The following is a 21852-nucleotide window of genomic DNA, read 5'->3' as shown; positions in this document are numbered from 1 at the left end:
AGCAGATCATCTGACACACAAATCTGAATTTGCATTGAGTTAGTGAGGGAAGCATCAGGGTTCTGGCCACCTGCTCCATTTCAGGAAGGCTGAAGGTGCCCTACAGTTCTTAAGCAAGAAAACTCTCCTGCATATGCTCCATCTGACTCCAAGAATCCCACGTTTACAGCCTTATTTTGGAAAATAAGTCTGATACTCCAGGAGTTTGGCTTTCCTGGCTTCTGCATCTTGGTATGTACCACCATACAGTGGTGACCAGTGAAGGAGGTGACACTTCTTTATGAGAAAGGTTCACTATTTTTGCCCTCCCCCCAAGTGTTTTGAACAGAGCACCTGCAAATGAGATGCTCTGCAACTATTTCAGTTAACTCTGTGCCATTTAGTGAGTGGTCATATGTGGGCCTGGCCCTGACTAGAAGAATTTCTCTGTGTTTTCTTTACGTTAAACTCTTTTTCAGGGCCACACCTAGCTTCGGTGACTAATTGGTGATCTACCTCCACACTGCACTCATCTCGTTCGCCTGCACTCACAGTTTCTGTGAGGCTGAGGCTTCTTGTGGCCCCAGCAGCCTGCCCGCTTTGCAAACACTGACTGGATGCAGTGCAGAGCCCCCATCGTGTTCCTCGCCCTTCACGTAGCAGCCAGATTGAGATTTCTCGTGGGCTCCACAGATATCTTTCCCTGCTGAGAACAATTCATCCTCGTGTCACTTTTCTGATATAAAGCAAAGGTAACTCAAGACAAAGATGTGTGTCAAGTAAGTCCCCTTTGTAGTAGCTGCCTGGAGGTGCTTCTGCAAACAACGCTGGAGAAACAGCATGTGCTGTTCTGCGGCATGATGCAATACTCATTTGTTGCACCTACAAAACGATCGTCCTTACGATGGTGTGAAATTGAGTGTGAACAAGCAGTTGGATCACATTTCATCAAACATAATTAATCCAAAACAGAGCAACAGAAATGCCCCTTTTATCTTGCCTAGGGGTTGATGATATAAACACACAGCACCCCTGAATCAAAAAAGTGACTAAGCAGATGCTCACCTGTCTGTGAATTCTTTTGTAATGCAAAAATGGCTTTTATCTCTCACTGTGTGTTTATGAGCACTCATCAGCATGCTGCCTGAGGGCTTTGATAAATGGCAATAAATATATTTAGCGTGTGTTTGGTTCATTAAAAAATCTATCTACTTCATGGAATTCGGAGACAAAGGAGGAATCATGGAAAAATGCAATATTTACAAATGCCTGCTGTGCAAATATGGGTTGTAACTAGCTCTTTGACTAGAATCCCCCAAAAAAGGAAAGAAAAGAACAGGAAAAAATAATTTATAAAAAGATGATAGAGCTCAGATTGCAAGCTCTGCCCTATGAAGAGTGTGCTTTTTACCTAATGGTGCTACACAGGCTCTCCTTTATCTCTGCAAAACATCAGGCAGGAAGGACTCAAAATAAAGTGGCTGAATTTGTTCCAGAAGTGGCCCAGTGGAGAGGAGAGGAAGAACAAGAACCTCTCTGCAGTTTGTCCAGAAGACCCTGATGGGATCTTTAGATCACAAACAGACACATCCCCAGCACCGCCGCCACCTCACCCAGCAGAACGGGCAGATGTAGCACAGAGCAGGAGACATGAGCACTGAAAATACAGTGGTGTGGGGTGTCAGTGCTTCTGTCCCCAGGCATCACCTGGCCGTGGCGGGCGGTTAGCACTGGAAGCAGCGCTGTAACCCCGATGCCTCCTCTCTCTACAGAGCAGACAATGGCGGCTGGTCTGGTCCAGACCACAGACCAGATTTAGAGATGAATAACATAAACATGTTAAAACTGTTTACTTTATATAGGCGAAGGGGCCCACTTATTCTTTACTCTAAGAAAGGCATACTGAGGATAAGAAATCTAGGCTTTTAAAACACATTCAAGGATTTGGACTCCAAGCAGCAGATGTTGAAGGCTGAATATGAGAAACAAACCAAAACCTCCTTCCCAACCCCGACTATCCAACCACAAGAGATCCTTTGCAGATTCCAACAACTTCTTGATTTTCTTACCCTTGCATTTTCTATGCATTGCCAGTTTTAAATGAATGCTGTATTTTTAAATCCAGGGAATTGTCTTGCAAGTGTGTGTTTGTGTTTTGAAATACCTGTATTTCTCCTGGACCCAGCCTTCACTTGCTATGCAGATGCACCATGGCTTAATTGCACATGATTTTAACAAGCTGCAGCTGAGATGGTGCCTGTTTTTCCCCATTTGCTGTTTGAGACTTTCTTGACTTGTGTTCTCAGTCAAGAAAGAAGTCAGAAAACAAACACAGGCCTCAAAGACTTCTCAGATTAGCCTGGCACACACCTTGGTTTCCATGGCCCCCAAGGAAGCAGGCATTGTTATCACCAGTGTCACATCGGGCCAGCCCAAATGACCAAGAGCACATTTACAGCCAGGTCAACAGGAAAGCAGCTTTCAGCAAGAGTCCAAAACTTCAGTCCAAACCTGAAGCTGTGCCCCTGCCCTGAGGGTCATTAACTGTGCCTTTGAAACACCCAAGGAAAAGCTCAAGTAACATTTTCTTTTCAGGGCTGCACCTGTGGTTTTGGACTTGTGGCACTGAAAGCAGAATCTAGCCTCAAGATGGTCTGCAAGGGAGGGAACAATGCTGCAATAACACAGCAAAGCTTGCTGCCCTGGCAATGAATGTTTATCTCATGCAGCTCTCCCAGTGAGCAATGTTTAAAATAAATAAATACTGCAGGGGAGTTGCTGTTAGTGCAATTGTTGGGCTTTATTCTTGTGGAAGCTTTTTATCATAATAGTGCAGCAGGCGTACAGCGTGTTTGCAAGTCAAGTTTGAGCCAGGGCACAAGAACACATAAAGTCAGTTAATAAATAATGGACTCTGTGCATGTGCTTTTTGCAATGTGGCTTAAAAAATCAACCCCTTCAAAGTACAGTAATATGCAAGTGCTATTAAAACAAAACAAAACAAAACAAAAATATGAAGGGATTTAGTTCCTAGTGCCTGGGAATGGCAGAAATGTTCTCCTTAGGAGAAGTGTTTCCTCAGCACGTATGACAGCAGCTGCAACAGTGCCTCCGTTGCACAGCAACTCTCCTTCATGTTCTTCCATTTCATAGAACCATGGGTAGTGATGATGATGACGCTTAAGTTTGCTCATGAACTATGATGCCTTATATTTCTTATCTGTATCTAAAGGCTGTTATACAGTCAGGGGTCCAGGTCCTCAACTGGACTCAGGCATGCTGACATTTCGTGGATTTAATGTTGTCTTACCGTGCAGAGGTCGAGAGCTCATCCTTATCTTGGGTTTATGGGATAACAGCAGCAAATGCCTACATCTTCACCTTCCCCGTGTAACAACACAACAGAACATGAAGAGGAAAAATAGGCAGGAGCCCTGTAACTTTGCTGTACAAAGCTCATACCAGTTTCTAACTTTACTGTAGGTGAACAGTTAATTTCACTGAACTGAAGGGAGATAAGACCATTGACCTTAAGTGCGCAGGACTTCTTCCCAAAAAGTACACATCAGGCCCACCAGGACGGTCTGTGATAATACCAATGTGTATTAGCAGAAAACACTGTCATCCCAGCACTTAATTCACTTATAAGAAAATCATTACAAAGAATTAGAAAAAAATGAAATACTTACTTGGTCCAAGACCTATGGAAAAGGCAGCAACATAAACAAGCAGGCTGGCCAGCGAGAGCCATTTCAGGACAACGGGAACCTCCCCACTTTCTGTGTGAGACCCCATCGTGCTTTTGCCTTCTGCCAGGGTAGTCCTGTTCAGTTCTCCTGTCCTGGCGACATAAGGGTTTCTGTGTGTGTCGAAGGAGAGTCTTTCTGGTGAAGCCATACCAGCAAAGAGGTCCTTGAGACTCCCATTGGTGACACCAGTGAGGTTTCCTGGTCTCTGGAGATAGGAATCCTCCGGAGACTGGCTTCTACAGACATTCGTGAAGTTCACGTGTATGTTATGGTTCACTAAGCCCATAGTGACCAGTGATACTGCCATAACAGAAGAGCCAATACACAGAAAAGTTTTACTTCCCACTTGATCCACAAAAAACGTAGCTGGGACTGTGCTGACCACTTTAACCACTCCAACTCCAGTAGAAGCCAAACTGGCGGCTTCATTGCTCTGGAACCCAACTGACTTCAAAACAGTTGATGCATAAAATAAAATGTTGGGTTGCCCAGTTGTTTGCACAAAAAAGACTAATGTGAGCCCCACCAACATACGGGCCCTCATGTTGTTCTTTGAACGAAACAGGTCCAAGAAACTATACTGATGTTCGTCTTTCAGGGAAGACTTGATCAAAGTGAGTTCTTTAGTAGCATCTGAAGTTTCTCGTAGTCTCTCCAGTATTTTCCTTGCGGCTTCATCATTATTTTTCATGACAAGAAACCGAGGACTTGGTGGAAGAAAATACATGGCAATAGCCTGCAAGGCACCTAGTGGAATCACAAGGCCAAACATATACTTCCAGCCGTGAGATACGCTGGCAAATGCGTAGTTTGAAATATAGGCAAAGAGAATGCCTATCACAATCATGAGTTCATTCAATGATACGAGAAGGCCTCTTCTGTGCTGTGGGGCAATCTCAGCAATATATACACATGTCGCGATTGATGATAATGATATGGAAATACCTATGGCAATCCGTCCCACAATAAGTATCCCATATGATTCATAGGGCAGTAAAATCAGACTTCCCAACACAAGTAAAGAAGATGCAATAATTATTGCAAACCTCCTTCCAAATCGGTCAATCAGGAATCCACCAGTAAGGGATGCAAATAAGGCACCAAAAAGAAGGGAACTTACAACAATTTCCTGCTCTTTGCAAGAGAGTGCTAATATGCTGCTCATCTGAAGAAGTGCTCCAGAGATAAGGCCTAACTCATAACCCATCAGAAGTCCACTTACAGCAGCAATGGCAGAAGATAGAAATGTAAATGTTCCACAGCCTGAAATAAGAGAGAAAAAGAAATTAATAGTGTGATTTCTGCAACATTCTGACAACCAGTAAGAAGTTTTTTTGGTATACCAGTCCTAAAAATGTTTCATTACTTTTAGGCAGAAGTTAGGTACGTACAAACCCAGCAGCAGTGGCTATATACAATGCTGTTTTTGAAAAGAATATATATATATATATATATAATTATTAGTATTAGTATTATTAATAACTATTATAATTATTAGTATGTATATATGTAAATTATATATATATATATAATATTTAGTTCATGTAATTACATATCATAATAATTAATGCTTTTAGGTTCCTCATCTTCCTAAACAAAAGTCAATAAGATTTTGGTTGGGCCCTAAATGGTCAAATCTTCTGCTTCAGAACATTATTGCAAAAGGCAACATTGACAGTGTAACCTTCTGGTAAGAAAGCAATTTTTGCCTTGAGGCATTCTCAGGCTTTTTCATGTAATGAGTTGAGGGACTCTTGTCCACCCAACCAGTCTACTATGGGCAATGAAAGCAATAATTTTCCAGCCAAATTTCTTCTACCTTGATTTCAATCAGTAGTATGATAACCCCTCACCACTTACTAATTCCTTTGCTTCATCTGAAGATGCCATGATGGCTGCTGTTACCAGTGATTTATTTTTCTTTGCCATATGAAAACCTATGCACTGACAAACAGGCTGATCCAGACAGCCAAGATATTTGAGGGAAACAAATCTTTGAGGTACAAATTTCTGAACTATCTGGGCTTTGCTCATCACTAATCTCAGATTTTTTGGAATATCAGGATCAGATATTTTGCATAGTTTAGGTCAGCCACAATGTCAGGAATAAAAAACAGATGGTGAAAACCTAAACCAAATGGAGATTATATGTCTTTGAACGTCCACTTTAAAATAAACTCATTTTATGCAACTATGATTCATTGTTTATTGTTACAAGATAGATTTAACTGATCCTGCTCTACTAACTGTGAAGCCTTTTGCACCCTAAACTTTGAGGAATATTTTAGTTTGTTATTGTTGGTCTTGTTCATTCTCCCAGTGTGATTTTCCTCTCACCATGATGTTGGCTGCGGCACAGCTAGGAAAAGAGTAAACTGACTTCTGATTTCCTGCTTAGCTGGAGAGATAGCATGTGTCTGAGGAGAGGTAGCTTTTGCAGCATAACAGAGTCCATATTTCAGTCAATTCTCCTGCAGCAAGTACTTTCCAGCTTGGCTGGAAAGTGGTATACGGCCCAATAGAAAATTAGGCAGAGACTGTTTATTTTTAGCTTATTTTTCTAAGGCATTAAGGCTCTCTGATCACGCTGACTGCCTGAAAGTACCTTGTCAGTAACTTTTGAGCACATTGGCGAGGATCGGTCCCATTTAAGAGAGGATATTACATTTCTGAAGAAAATCAGGCGAGGGGAGGCGGAGAGCGGCCTAGCAGGATATCTGTAGTACTACAACAAACAATGCCAGAGCCCAGGCCCCGACCCTGGAAGGGGGCCATGTATCCAGCTGCATTGTTGGCATGGTCTCTGGCATGATTTTGCCCCGTGCCACCTCAAGCTCTGCTGACAATTCCCGGACACAGCCTGGCTGGTGGCACGAGGCCACCATCGCACCCCGCAGCCAGCCCACAGGAGGCCAGGTTATTTCAGAGGGTAGCAGAGCTTAGCTGTGTGGGCATAAGCCGTGCCTCCAGGGCCAGGGGATATATGTAAGCCCATTAAAGATGGGTATTGCCTATCAGCTCTCCTGCTTGGTCCTCGGTTTGCTCTCTTTTAGCCAGGCAGCAGCCCCGTGTTATTGAGCACCCTCAGTATGCCTCAGCCCTCACTGCCCCTGCGCTAGGCTGGTGGGCAAGACGCAGGTGGCAAGAAAGCTGTGAAAGACACAGGGTTGTGTATGTGCATGAACATGGTACTTGTTTTAAACAGAGGTTAGTACGTGGGTTATGGCAAGGTACGCATGCAATATTTGTTTTATCATTGCAAAAACTAATTCTCCCTCCCCTTTCTATTTTTGACATGCCTGCTTGCTGTGTATCACTAGCTCTGGAAAATGTACCCTTCCAATAAACCCTGACCAAAAATCAGGGCTGATGATACAACACTGTCATGTTACCTTTATCACAGTTCTCTGCCCAGACTACTGCTCTGTGTTGATACCAGTGCTTGCTTAGATAGCCCTGTACTTTCATCATTGACCCGTTTAACCTAAGATTTTGGATTAATCTGTATATTATGAAGCCAAAAGAGACCATTGTAGTCATCTGGTCTGATACTCATGAACAGCACAACGTAACCCTTTGGACACATTTAAATGTCTTTTTATTTTAAATAGGTCATTAAAAATATTAAGCTTTGATTTAGAAAATGCTAGTGGTTGAAAACCAATGACTTTAAATCGTACATTGTCCCAATGGCTAATTGCTTTTATTTCAAATTTTCTATAATTTATTTCTAGACCTAATTTCTGCATCTTTGACTTCCAGCCATCAGATCTCACTCTCCATTTTCCTGCATGTAGCTTTGTTCACTGAGTACAAAATTATAGCCTGTCATCAAGTCATTGCACAGATGTCTCCTGGTTAAGCTACTTAGCCTGTGAGTCTTTACAAGTTTACCAGTCCCTTAAGTATTCAAAGCTCTGTTCTCTGAACTCTCTCCAGATTATCAATTTTAATAAATTGGGAACTGGACTCAGTGCTGCTGTAGTGGTTGCACAGTGCCAAATGGGAGTTTCCAATTCTTGTCCTGCTCCTGGTGGAGATTTTGCTCTGTACCGATCAAATGATTGTCACAGCAGTGTACAGGAGCTACAAGTTACTCTCCAGGACAACCCATTTCTTCTATGACCAAGTTCTTTCCAAGGCACTCAGTGTGTTTTCTTTGGGTATGGCCTAACCTTTTACATCCTAACCAGGAATGAAAATTACTTTTCATTTGGCTGTGTTAAAACACATAGGCGTGTTCAAGTTCCCTAACTGAGAGAAAGGCAGCATCTCTAGATTTTTTCTGTAACCGTTTGCAAAAAAAAGGCACTTCTAGGTATTTGAAATGGGTCAGATGCCTATTTCTCTCCATTGACTATAAAAGGAATCTGTGTGGCTTGCTCAGATGCAGATGTCTAAAGTTAGCTGAGAGGAACCCCAGACATGACATTCGCTTGCAGTCAACAGGCCAAGCCATCCTAAGTTCATTCAACCAGTAATATATCTCATTTATTAATCACATTTATTAATCACCCTGACCACCCACAAATCTTTTAGGTAACTGAGAAAAATGTTAAGTAACAGAGGGACAAAAACTGAGTTTAAGGATCTCCAGCAGAAACACAGCAGCCTGGGCAGTGTCTCCTATTTATACTCTGAGCTCTGTGTCCTGCACAGCTTTTAATTCTTTAAATGTGCAACCGCCAGTTTGGTATGGTTCCAGTTTCTTACTCAAAATGACAGTGCCAATTCAAATATCTTAAAGTAGTCTGCCACCAGCACTGTTCTTTACAACCCAGACTCTCCTCTCTCCAACCCATGGTCCTCAGAGCAATGCAACGAAGGTGATTATTTATTTGTAATCAGAGAGACTGTGCAAGCTGGAGATGGAGTTGGATACCTGGAATTTGCTAGGGAAGCACTCAAGGACATATACACTTTTTGCATCTCCAAGTGCAGCAGCTTGACAAATGTCTTCATGTTTTTTACTGGATCAGCTGATACCCATGTTGGTCTGCTGGTGGCACATGCCCACAGCGGTATAGAAGTAGCTGCGGGCTGTATCTAAAGTGGACCCCTGAGTGGAAAGCAGGTTCTGATGTAATACAGAGGGAGACAGATTTTCTTCCTGCAATGGTGGCAACAGACTCAGCAGCTAACTTGTCATTCCCAGGCATTATTCTGCTGAGAAACATTCTTATATCATTAGGAGGTTTTGCTGTAACTGATGTACCTGGGACCTGCCAGCTCAAAACTGCCTGCTAAGATAAGCCCTGAGAACTCTGCTCAGTTTTACTTTGTGGTCTTCCTCCAGACAAAGTTCTCTTTGACTTCAGCATATGTTTTGCTTTAACAATTCAAGATAAAGCATGCTGCAGTAGTTGTACTCAGAGTCCTTTTAAGTGTCATTTTTAATGATGTTGCTGGCAGTTCTTATGCATTAAAAAAAAAAAAAAGTTTCTTAAAATGTATATTCCTCTTATTTTTATGAGATGCCTGCAAAATACATGGCAGTGTGCAGCCCAGGGGAACAAACTATTTTAATGATGGCTTCCAGAGAAATTTCTCCTTCTGCCTGCAACAAACCCCATGGCTAACGAGTGCATGGCTGGTATGTGACAAGTGATTGGAAAGTCTATTATTTAGTTTCTCCATGTAAACAAAATGGTTTTTCATAACTGTTACTCAGGTCAAAAGCAGCATGACTTGGCAAACAAACTTATCTTCAAGAACATTTGCTGGAAATGTTTATTCTTTGTTCCTGAAAAGGAGAGCAAGAGCAGTTGCAGTATAGCAGTGTACTGCTGATGGGACTGGATGGGGCCAAGCTAGTAAGGGTATGCTCCTTTCTACTTATTTTCAAGAATGTATTTGGGAAAATGCAGCCTTTCTGAAGGTGAAATACTTGGTCTGCACATGAGCTTCATGGGCATTACGGATAAATGATCTGTGCCAGGAAAGATTTGCAAGCAGTTCAAGCTGGGAAACAATGCTCTTTCCCCCTTTCATGTGCAGAAGAGCTGTGAGAGGTGTCTGCTCTTTTCAAATCCTCATGACATCACGGTGCTCCACATTAGTCCAGATACTAGGGTTTCTTTGGTGCAGTTTTCCCTTCCCTTCTTTCAAGAGAATGTGAAGTATGTATATAGAAAAACGTACTGGATTGGAGCAGGGGGAGATTACTTCTTTATGTAATCTGTGCAAATGCATCTATTTTACTAGGAGGGGAATTCACAGTCTCTTCCTACATGGTGCCTTCTTCTGTTGACTTCAATGTAATTTGAGGTGAGAAATTTCTCAAGTTGGGATGGAAGGACGTTGTCTTTCAGGAAGAGAGATTATGGTTTTTTAGTCCTTGGAGATTCTTTGATATATTTAGACATTTGGAAGGTGAAATCAAGCTCTGTTAATCCTTGGTTAATAAGCACAGGTGAGAAAATAATGATGAGTTGGGTTCATTGCATAGATTTGAATCTACAACATAGATGATTATCCCATTTTCAAAATAGCTCTTTGACAAACATGACTCCTGCCATCCAAGTATGAAAGGCCAACTCAAAGCAAATATTTTGTAAATTGAGCTAAAAAAAGGCAGAAAGAAACTAATGCATCACACATTCTCATGCATCTAAATTCCTGCAATGTGGGAGGTATTGTGTACTTTATGTACCATAAGTCTGATTAACGTATCGTGTAATATTGAGATTTCATGAATAAAAATGTCCTGGAATTGATGGAAAGATAGGGCAATGCAGAGCCTGGGCAGACCCAGCCAGGCCATCTCTCCACCTCTCAGCGCTCTGCCGTGCATTTTCATTATGTCAACAGGCAGCCTGGCCTGTCATTATATTAAATGGTTTCTAGGCTTTGTTTTGTTATTTTGCAGTAAGAATCAACAACTTCTTTTAATTCCTAGCAATGTGATTATGAATTTCTCAGGTTACGCTTATTTCTGAGGGTAAGGCCAAGTGTGTAACTTGCACATACTCTTCTAATCTTAGCACTCGCACTGCAGTCGCTTTGCTGCCTGTTTATTGTAACTGCCGTGCTTCCCTTTGATAACGCCATCCTGTAGCAATCTGCATTGCTCCCCCATACCCTTAGGTAACGTTAAATGCGTCTGCACACCAACTGCTTTTCTGTTCTTCATTAACCTCTGCTTCCTCTGCTCCCAGGTGTCAGCAGATGTTTCTGGACTGATCATTACTGCACTCCGACAAAGGATTTGTGCCTGTGCTATCTGAGCATGCACTGGTTAGTCAGTTCATTCATTTTTACGTGAACAAAACTTGCTCAGGACATCATAGTCATTTCTGGCTTGCAACAGTGCTTTCCTGTTTGGGCACAGCTATCTTGTGGGTGAGAAACGTCACATTTGTGTGTCATTTTCATTTCATCTTATTGCCAGTAGAAAGGACCGGAGATGCAAAACCACACTGTAAATTAAAAATGCTGGCTGGGGGTGACAGCAAAGGTGAAGAGATATGAAATCTAGCTTCAGCACTCAGAAATCATTTCAGAAGAAATTCAGCAGTTGATTTCTCTGTGTGTCAGCACAGAAACCCTGCTCCCTCATGAAATGCTAGAGTAGAAGAGACAGCAGGGAGTCCCTGTCCCCCCACCCCAAAAATTGCCCCAGCATGAGCAGGTGTCCTGCTCACGTGGTTTCCTTGGATTTCAGTCCCTAGGGCTGAATCGAGCACACAAGGGTTGGAGGACCTCTCTTATCCCAGGTGTGGTGGGTTCTCTGTTCAGGTGACTGATCCGCATGAAGGAAAGGATTTACACCGCGGACAACCCGTGTACGAAAGGTGGGCCTTGAGGGAAAGGTATCACATCTGCCTTGACGCAAGACTAAAGCTGACGTTCCCCTCCTCGCTCACGCTTTCCCCTCTTGCTCTGTGGGAAACCGAGGCAGTGCGTATGCCCGGAGTCCCCGGGTAGCGCTGCGTGGTTTTCCCACATCCCCGCCAGCTGCTCGCTGCTGTTCGGCAGCAGCCAGCGCCCGGCCCCACCACCTTACCTGCTGCAGCTGGCAGCTGGCGGAGGTGCCCGCTACCTCTGCCGCCCTCCTCATCCTCCCCTGCTCCCATCTTCTGGCACTGCTGGCCCAGGTCCTCCGCGCTCTGCCCGGGTACCATCGCCGCTCCCGTGCCCTGCTTCGCACCTTGGCCACGGGTCCCTCAGAGCGCAGCCCTCTTGCCCCGGCCGGCCAGGGCAGCCCGGCTTATATTCCTCATGGCAACAAGTTGCTGAAGCTGGCTGAAACCAAATGCGAACCGCAAAGTGGTTTGTGAACAACTTTGTTGCTATTTCAGAAGGCTTTGCCCTTTCCAGTGACACAGGCTGTTGCTATTCTTGGGAGCCTATTGCAGGCGAGGGGAGGGCCGTCTGTCGGAAGTATTGCCCTTGCCTTTAACAAATAGTTGGAGACATCAGACGTTCAGGCACAGCTCGGTGCACATTCCTTACCCACGAGCTTCAGGGATCTCCCTCTAGCTCCTCTCCCTAATGCTCACGCACACGTTTTTTTAATAGGGAAGACACACGGGGTGGGGGGCTTTGGAGCGTTTGCTGTGACAGCTAAAGTTCGGGCACTGAATGCACACACGCGGTGTCACTTCATTCTCGTGAGTCACCAGCAAGTTGTGCTGAGACTTAGCAGTGAGGAATGAAAGCCGTGTCGGTCCTCTGCACTCCGGGAAGGTAGGAGTCAGGACGTTTTCATGGCATAGATGTGCGTGCTATTTTATAAGCAAACAAAAAGGCAAGCCACCCTCTCTCCTGTAACAATCATCTGCGGAAAAACTGAGATGGTCTCAGTTATATAGAGTCGAAGGCTTGGTTTTGAGAGCTCCTGGAGGCTGCTCCGTCCCTAACAGCTTAAGTGGAAGCAGTGGCCAGGGGTGGACCACACCAGCAGAGAAGGCAACAGCACGGGCAAGAGAGCTGCCTACGGGGCTGCCTGCCCCATCCTGCTCCTGCCCCTGCTCCTACTCCTGCTCCTGCAGCCGGTGCAGGAGCCTCTGGGTGCTCTCAGCAGACTCACTGGCCTCAGTGAGGCGAGTTGTCCAAGTCAACGCAGGTGGGAATCACTGTTGTATAATTTGGCAGCGCTGCAGGCTCCTTATTCGTTCTCTTTCTTTCACGTTTTGCTGTTTGGTTTGGTTGTTTTGTTTTAATACACTAATGCCTGCTGATAGCATGGGAGGTGGGAAGTTGGTAGCTTTCGCAATATTTCCAGGAAGTCCTAAACATTTTTTCCTGAAGTAGAGCAGACATGATATGCAATTTATCAGTGTTTGCTTAACAAGAAAATGTGACAAAAGATGCTGTTACTTCCCCATCTGACAGCTACGTTCCTGTCAGCTTCAGACACTGGAGCAGTGGGGACGCTGCAGGAATACCAGTCCCAGCGGGTTTGGTTTTGGCAGCACCTTTGGTTTAGGGATAAGTGAGTCAGGCTAGCTCTGCTCTCATGTGTGACATATTTTCCATGTAGAATACCTACCCGTCAGATGGTACGGGATGCTTTCCAGGCTAGTAACAATTTCTTGCCGCTTCCGGAGAGATGTTGCTTCATCATCTGCTACATGCAAACAATCATTGTCAACTTTAAAGAAAGCATTATGATGTCTGGGAGTAAATGAGGGGCTGTCTAGGCTGGGGAAGGAGAGGAAGTATTTCCAAAGATTAAACCCAGCTGTGACAAGAGTCCTCTGTTACAAAGCGACGTGTAACCAACCTCCTCATATAACCCACAGTTCTGCTTAAGCACCCCCTCTCTGGAAACTCAGTTAGCTCCAGATCTACACAGTTGTTCCCACTTCCCAAATATCTTTATGTGCAATGGTCCTGGAGAGGTCAGAGAACTGCCGTGTCCAGGCACTTGCCCTTGGAGAATGCTCTCCAAGGAGGATGCCTACCGGTCCCGTGCGTGATTCCCACTGCCTACTGAGGACCCAGGAGAAGAGAGGTCAGCTGAGTGTTGAGTTTAACGGCAGGTTCAGCTTCACAGAGCAGGGATGAGAGGCTCGCTGGCTCTCAGGGAGGTCTGGCAGAACGAAGGGAGGAATGCCTGGTGGGATGTGAGGCATCCTGAACAGCCTGAACTGATGACAGACTTTCCCCACCTCATGCTGTCTTAACGCAGGGGTTACTCAGGTATTCTCAAATGTTAAGTTTGTGCTTGTGAACTTACACAAGCTTCCATGTAAACAATATGTTCCATCCTTAGGTAATCAGATATCTGAGAATTGACTCCTTAGTTTTGCTATTATTTTTTGCCATCTACTTAATGGTGGGCTGCTTTGCTGGAAATTGGGACTGCTGTGTGAAATTATTAAGACGAGCTTGCAGCACGGCATCTGTAGGACTAGAAGTATCTATCACTCCTTCTCACATCTGTGAAGGACTACAGCCTCTCTGTCCTCTCACTCCCCCCTCATTCCACCCAGAAATGGTCCTGCAAACCCGTATCAAGACTGCCTGTGCGTGTGTCTCCACTCCCTTCACAGTTGTAGAGTGTCCTTCAGCTGTGAGCTGAATCAGTTTCAACAGCTAGAAGCTATTACTAATTTTGACAGAAGTGAGAGGTGTAATGTGACTGCAGCCTTCTAAATGTTCAAAACCTCCCCTCTAAATGTAGTCCTCCAGCTAAATATACTGGTTATGTACGGCTGCTAGCACCTATATACTTTGGAAGAACTTAAAAGCTTGTCAAGAGCTTTTAAGAGCATCAAGAGCTGCATCTTTCCTGTCACCAAGAAGCATACTTGTCATCCTGAGCTGAGGAAACTTTAAGTAGTGAACATTAACTAAATACACCAGTGAATTCCAATATATTTTTTTTAATGCCATGGGGAAAATAAAAACTAAAAACATGTTTTAGACAAACAGTGAGATTCCTTTCAACTCTGTTTCAGCCTGGAGTTCGGTGCTATTTACATCCCCCTCAGAAGCTAGAGCCTTGCCCATTTCCCCTGCCTAGCTTTCCCTTTATTTCACGGTGCTTGTGCCAGCTGCTGCACAGCAATGGTAGAGCTTCGCCCCAGTGGTAACTTCAGGAGGCAGCCAGCTCCCACGCGTGGTCAAGAAGCCAGTACAGGGCATGGGCCATAATGGCCAGACAAAAAAGAAGGAAGGCACTGAGGGGGTTGGCAGCACTGAAAGGGTGGAGGACTCTGCAGGCAGCTTGAGCCTGGCTGCCCAAGGCAGTGCTGAGCTGCCCCTACACCAAGGAGCCTCCTGGGCTTTGACCTGCTCCCTCAGCTGCACCTGGTGCCAAACACACTGTGTTAGGAAGATAAATGCTTCCCCACATAAGGGAAAAACTTACCCAGTGAGAGGAAATGTGAAGTAATTTATGCTAAGATCTGCTGGTTGGCGTGGAATTGACAGGAGGGATTTTTTTGCGGTGTTATTGGTAGCCAGCTGATAGTGGAGAGCCACAGCTCAGCAGGTGCCGGCATCTGGTTTCACGGTTGTGGCTGGAAAGCTGAGGTGTTAATGTTTTTGATGTTTACTGGCGTCCAAGAAAAGGGACTGTAAAAAGGCTGGTTGAGGCCAGTGAAAGCAGACGGAGGGAAAGCAAATAGCTTGTGCTAGTCCTGAAGCCAAGGCAATTGCACAGGGATTTCATTGGACACAGCAAAGGTGAAACACTCACAGGTAGTCCCCAGTGTCCTCGACCCAAAGCCCTGTGCTCCTCTGTTTTCTAGCAGAAATGAACAAGCTAACAACCAAACAGAAGTCCAGTACAACAGCCACAGAAACAGAGTAAGGCAGCAGGGGTGCTGCCAGAGGATTTGCAAAGTGGGAAAGCGTTGACACCACTCTCCCTCTCCCTGCTGCGTGGGCAAGGAGACCTGCTGACATCAGGAGCGGGGAACGCTCCAGAAAAAAATGCCAGACACCAGGAGAGGCGGACAACAACACTCCAAGCAGTATAAGCAGCTGTTCCACAACTGTGCAATTTGAGGCTAGGCAGAGGGTCATGCCGTTCAGGAGAAAGAAGAGTGGAAAAGATAAAACAGCCAAAAACAGGAGAGGGTCAGGAGACGAGCCAGTAGTGTAACAGTGACATGAGATTCCTCTGTTTTGTCCAAGTGCAGTTGGCAAGAAATCATCTTTTCTGACATTTTCCCAATTCCTTGCTTTCAAAACTGACTGAAGAGTTTATAAGTAGAAGCATGATAAGGCTGGGAAAAAAAAGATAACATTCCCATTTAAATTGCTGAATAATCTGCCTGGAAAATCTGTGAGGCTGGGGTGCACATTTTTTTCTAAATTCTTTGGTACTGATTTGTATTTGTCTGTGTTTCCAGTGATTTAATACCTCAAATTTGGGATGGTGGAGAGACAGGAAAGTCAGCATTATGCCAATAGGAATGCATCAGGATCTGAAGGGCTTTCTGAATCAGTTTTCTCGGGCCATTTTTATGCAAGGTTGAAGAAGATAATGAAATTCTCCCAATTCATTTCTTCTAAAATGTGGAAATAAAGATTTGGAGTGAAACTATGGACGGCATTGCTTGATACATCAGCTGAAGTTAAGTTTCCTGAATCTGTTTGCAAATGAGGTTCATAAGGTAGCCAGCATGCGACAACATGAGGGAGGCTGAGAGGAAGACAGGAGGAAAAAGGCATGGACAGAAAAGCAGGAAACAGAGAAAAATATATATATATATATATAATTTATTCCAGAAAAATAGTACCAAACTAAAAAAGCACTAGTGGCCTTTCCCATTAGCGTTGACGCATTGACACCCACACGCAAGGGGGAAAAGGTGCCAAAATTCCAGTCACAGAGAAACAGAAAATAGATTAAAAAGACAGAGAAAGCTATCTTCAGAAAATGAAATTAACCAATCCTTAAGGAGCTGTGAATATAGAAACTGTTGTTACTGTTACACGGTAAATGAATTGCAATTCAGAGTTGGCTGTGCAAAAACCTTTTGATAAATATAAGATGAATTTCATAAATGCAGTACTTAGGTTATGTAATTTGCCTCATTTTGCAAATGAATAACTCTAAATATATCAATAAATAGATAGTGCCAAGTAAATAAATGAATTAAATAGTCTGATGATGTACAACAAATTCATGTCAGAACTGAGAACGCAAGTTTTCTTCATTTCGAGTCCTGTTTTACTTACCAAGTCATTCTCTTTGTGTTTAGTTCTTACTCTTTGAGAGGCAGTGATTTATACCAATGTATTTTTATCTGACTTTAGAAAAGTCTTTCAGAAAAGTTCTTGACCCTTTTTGATAGCACAAATAATAGACAGAGTCCAGAGCTTACTTCACTTCACAGCTCCCTCCAGTGCCTGAAGAACACCTGACTCACTGCACAACTATTTATTCCTGCTGCTCTTCTGTTAGCATTGTCTTTAAAAAGGCTCTTTAAAAGTGCAACATGGCCAGGGCCAGCAACTTTTAGAATTATGTTTTGGCAAAAACTTAGACTGAAATTATGAGTGGGAGGTTGGAAAGTACAATACAAAATGAAATGAGCTGAGAAAATGAAATAAAAATTGTATTTTACTTCATATTTTTACTTTCATGTCAGTGTAGCCTTTCCACCAGACAAAAGGAAAGGTCTGGTAACTTCTGGGTAACCTGAAGAGCCACATGTAGTAGTTGCTGAATAACATCTGTGGTTTGCAATCACACCCTGTTCTTTCCTATATGCTTCAAATATTTCACATGTACCAATTTTTTAATAAAGCATAGAAACATCAGCTCCACACATTTGAAAGAAAGTGGCCCATCTGAAATAACCTCAAGATAAATGAATGTCAGAAAGTTTTGAAAAAAATGCCCCTACAAATGTGATCCAGTTCATTACCTTGTGGGAAATGGCAAAGCAGTTTCTCTACCTAAACTGAAAATTTTAACGTCTTGATTCCTTTCTTGCCTGCTTTTGATATAATCTTCTGGAATCAGCATAGGAAAAAAAAAATAAGCAGTATGAAACAGCAAGAGATGTATCAGAGTTACCTTTCAAATGTCTTTATGAACACCCAGCACAATGCTTCGTGTGCTCAGGGTGCTTTCAGCCAGCTACCTCTTTGGCAGAGGCTGAACTCCAGATTGGCCTCAGGGGACGCATTTCAGAAATAGTACAGGGGAAGGTCAGAGCCAGGGCCAGGACCAGGGCCAGGACCAGGACCAGGGCCAGGACCAGGACCAGGACCAGGACCAGGACCAGGACCAGGACGAGGGCCAGGACCAGGGCCGGGACCCACCTGGTGCAGCGCCTGCCTGTCTGCAGCCCCATGGCAAGGATTGGGCCTGTGTGGGAAAGATAACATCTCCTCCTGACTGAAGTCAGGCAGTTTTTAGGAATTTCAAAGCAAGGTACCCCAGAATGGAAGCCCTTTACATCACTGCTCTGTGGGAAAAGGGTGTTGCTGCTTCCTCATGTGATGAATTGTTAAAAATGTGTAACATGTTGTTCCCTTTGCCTGTTGTTCTGGTTAAGGAAAGGGATGCGGAGTGCTAAGAAAAATGTGAGCCACTACAAGGTATTTTTGGTTGCTGGGAAACATTTTCTCCCGCATGGATTATGTCAGTCACACAGGAAATGCAGTCATTTTCATGGTTTTAATTATTTCCACTGAGAAAGTGTTGTATTTTCTCCTGAAAATCTTGTTGTTGCAAAAATAAAGAACTAAATGTCATTAACGCTGTGCTTCAACGTCTTGCTGTTTTTTAACCACAATTGGCAACCTGGAAGGAGTTTTACAGGCGCTCATTAATACCAAATGTCAGGGTAAAGCTTTCCAAAGCCCATTGAAATGCTCAGACCATCGTAGGCAGATGGGGAATAAGACCAGCCTCCAACACGCTTTTCCAGGAGGTGTCAGTGCTTTGGAGGAGGCAAGTTATCTCCCTACCCTCCAGGGTATCTCCCTTACCACACAAAAAGAAAAAATAGATTTGCCAGCTCTTATGGACACGTCGCTGCTGAAGGAGGTTGCTGTGGGGTATGCTCTCAGCATCCCCACCCACAGCAGGAGAAATTGAGAGCTCCACAGATGGGGCAACAGCTCTGGTATCTGCCCAGACGACAAACCAGAGGCCGCTGAGAAGGACCTGAAGGTTTCTGCCTCAGGATCCACCTCTGCATTTGCACCCACCAAAATCCAGTATTTCAGTGCCGGTGGGAGAAACAACCGCCTGGCAGGGCTTTGGCAGGGTGGCACCAGGGAGGTTTCCTGCCCCGGCTGTCCAGCCCCTCTGCCTGGTACGCACTTGGCTGGCGGAGGGGTCAGGGAGGAGCGGAGATACTGTGTGCTCGCTTCTCACTTTGAAGAAGGAAACAATTTATCTCAGTCACTGTGAGGAGGATCGAGGGCCAGCTGCCCAGCTCCGTGACCCTCTCGGACACCCGCAGGCCCAGTGAGCAGGTGCCTGCCGCCCGCCCTCCCGCAGCACCGGGCTGGTTGCGGCCTGCTGCGGCTGGGAGCCAGCGGCAACTGCTCAGGAGCTTGTGTTTTATTTGCTTTTCTAAAAGCCACAGATAGGTATTGCCTCTGGGGCAGCTGATTTAGTGTTCTCCAGAGTAGGTGCAAGATCTCTCCAGAGAATATCACAGTAATTGTCCCTTTGCTTTACCAGCGTGACTTTTACAAATGTCCCTTCATCCCAGGCACTGGGGCTGGCTCCCTCCCCGCCACGAGCCTGGCAGCAGGCACCATAGCCGCTGGGCCAAAGGACCTGTGTGAAACGAGATGTCAGCACCATGACCTCTCCACAGGCTGAAGAAGTCCTGTTGCAACCATTTGGCTTCTCCTTGGCTTGGGCTGCTGGCCTGTGAGCAACCTCATCCAAAAGGCACCCCTCTCCCTTCCTTCTCATTCAGATTCAGACTCCGTGCTGCTAAATTTGGCTTAAAGCTCCCTGTTTCAGATCAGTCACTGGGATTCATTGTTTAAAATCCCATGGAAAAAATACACGTTGGCAAAGACCAGCATGCTGTCAGCAGTACAGCATGTGCCCTGCACAAAATGCATGGTGCCTTCAGGAGCCACGCGAGGCACAAGAAAGCTTTTGTGCGTGCAGAGTCAATAGGTGGGGTTACCTGACTCAGCTGAAGGTTATTTTCTCATCACAAAAAGCAATCAGAAAACAGCACAGCACCAGGGTGGCTGCTAACTTGTGGCTGCCTCTATAAAAGCAAGGGAACCTGCAAGGGTATTCCTGGCTTTTTTTTTTTTATTATTATTTTTAGGAAAGCCAAGGGTTCCATTTCCTTCTCCAGCCTCATCACAGAGCAATCACACCAATCTCACTGACATTTGTGGAAGCTGGTGAGAAGTTTTGGCATTCTTCTCTTCACATTTTCCCCTGCCAGGCAAGTAGCTTTGAGCATTTCCCTCATGCTCTACTTCATTCTCTAAAACCTTTCCTTTCCTAGGTAAATGCACTGCCCAAAATAAAAGTTTCTTCTTCCACATCTGTGACTCTCCTGAATTGCACGTGGTCTTTCTGCATGAGGTGTCTGTTCTCTCCTGATGAACAGCTCTGAAATTTCAGTTGTGCTTCAGTGAACACCCCTTCACACCCCCCACATACACACACTCAAGCTTTCTGCCTCTCAGTTCTCTGCCTTCTCTCTCAGCCCACTCAAGAGGCAAAGCAGCTACAGAAGGGAGGAGGGAAACTTAGACCTTCATTTTACTCCTGAAGAAAGTCCCTACTCAGCTGCAGGACATCTGACTTTTAAACATCACTCTCTGTGGTTTAGGGTTTTTGGTGACTAACAACATATTGAGAGATGTATATCTATAGTTATAATTGTAGGTTTTGGACTCCTTGCAAGCTCTAAAAGGGGCCTGGTCTAAAACTGTTGGACACATGCCACTGAAATCAGAAGCAACATGTTAAAGCACCTAATTCCTGGAGTCTTATAATTATCACATCTATGCAACCCACCCTTTCAGTGGTAAAATCTTGAGAGCCTGAGTTTGTTCAGCTTCATTCATAGAAACTCAAAAATTAAGAACAAAAATTATGAACATAAAGAACTCAGCATTTTTTTTAATTTTTATAAGCCATGTTCTCCAGGTCAGCCTTTTGATTTTAACTTTCAAAAAGGTGTAAGAAGTGTTTAACATTTTATCTTCAGTTTGACTATACATGACACTAAAATTGAGGATAAGCAAACTTATAGCTAGAAGAGATTTAATCCTTCAGGATTATGGTTGCAGGGTACTCAGAACTGTTCAGACCTTGCACCACTGATGTGGCCGGGACAGAGTTGGGCATGTGCCCCAGAGACAGTGCTCAGGCATCACACCTTTGTAACACTCTCATGACAGTCCACTTATCAATTTGCCGGTAAGAAAGGAGGGCCTGAGCATGGCCTGAAACCACTTCACTCAGTCAAAATCCTCCCTGCCAAGTGACATGCATGCTAGTGTTACAGCTGCAGCAGTGTCACCCTGAGCTGATCTCCAACATGTATCTCTCTTAAGCTGCTAAGAGGCATTGGGAGCTCAGGACAAGAGCTACCTTCACCATCAAAGTCTTTGTCAGATCTGGCTTTGTCTCAGATAGCTGGTGAGAAAAAGCGAGTGGTATTTGGAGGCAGTTTCCTGGAGAAAAAGCAGTTGAGCTACACTGTACTGTTTTGCACTGCATGGTAACTGCAGCTGGCCAGGTGCAATGCATGAGCTTGCAGGTGGTATTAACCGGGCTCTACTTTAGCTGAAGAGACTGCACAGGCTCTCAGATTTGCCATGGCTGCTTTCAGAGACCTCCTGCATCATTCCATCCCTCCGCTTCATCCCTGAGTGACTATGGGTCAAACAGAGGTTTGATAGCTGTAGGCTGCTGTGAGGTTCTGAAAGGAGACATCTCTGGGTGGCCCCAGACACGGATGTGGCTCCTGCCCAGGCTGCACAGCCCTGTGCACCCTGTCTCCTGCCCTGGGAGATGGGGAACATGGAAAGCAATCTTACGGCCGCCTCAGCAACAGTTGTGTTGTGCCCCTCTTTGACCCCCTTCAACTGTGCAGGAGAAGGAAGCAAATATCTGTTGAGGCTGAGTCTCCTGATGTCAAGACAGGTCCCTCTCAATGAATCTTATATTTGTGTTCTTTACATTTGAGTACTGCGTAGGTTTATTTCATGC

At 44.7% G+C, this 21852-nt stretch overlaps 1 protein-coding gene across 1 annotated transcript in view; it reads right to left on the bottom strand.

The window, feature by feature from the left end:
- Window positions 1-12049, bottom strand: part of SLC2A12 (solute carrier family 2 member 12) — a 28937-nt gene extending 16888 nt beyond the window's left edge. The window contains exons 1-2 of the mRNA XM_013175335.3: window positions 11734-12049; window positions 3669-4991 (exon numbers count right to left, since the gene is read on the bottom strand). Of these exons, the coding sequence (XP_013030789.3) occupies window positions 3669-4991; window positions 11734-11851 (1441 nt within the window). The 5' untranslated portion in view covers window positions 11852-12049. The remainder of the gene's footprint in view (window positions 1-3668; window positions 4992-11733) is intronic.
- Between the last annotated feature and the right edge of the window lie 9803 nt (window positions 12050-21852).

The sequence above is a fragment of the Anser cygnoides genome, chromosome 3 (assembly GCF_040182565.1).
Source record: "Anser cygnoides isolate HZ-2024a breed goose chromosome 3, Taihu_goose_T2T_genome, whole genome shotgun sequence".
Lineage (NCBI taxonomy): Eukaryota > Metazoa > Chordata > Aves > Anseriformes > Anatidae > Anser > Anser cygnoides.
The sequence above is the reverse complement of the archived record's forward strand: the minus strand, read 5'-3'. Positions and strand labels throughout refer to the sequence as shown.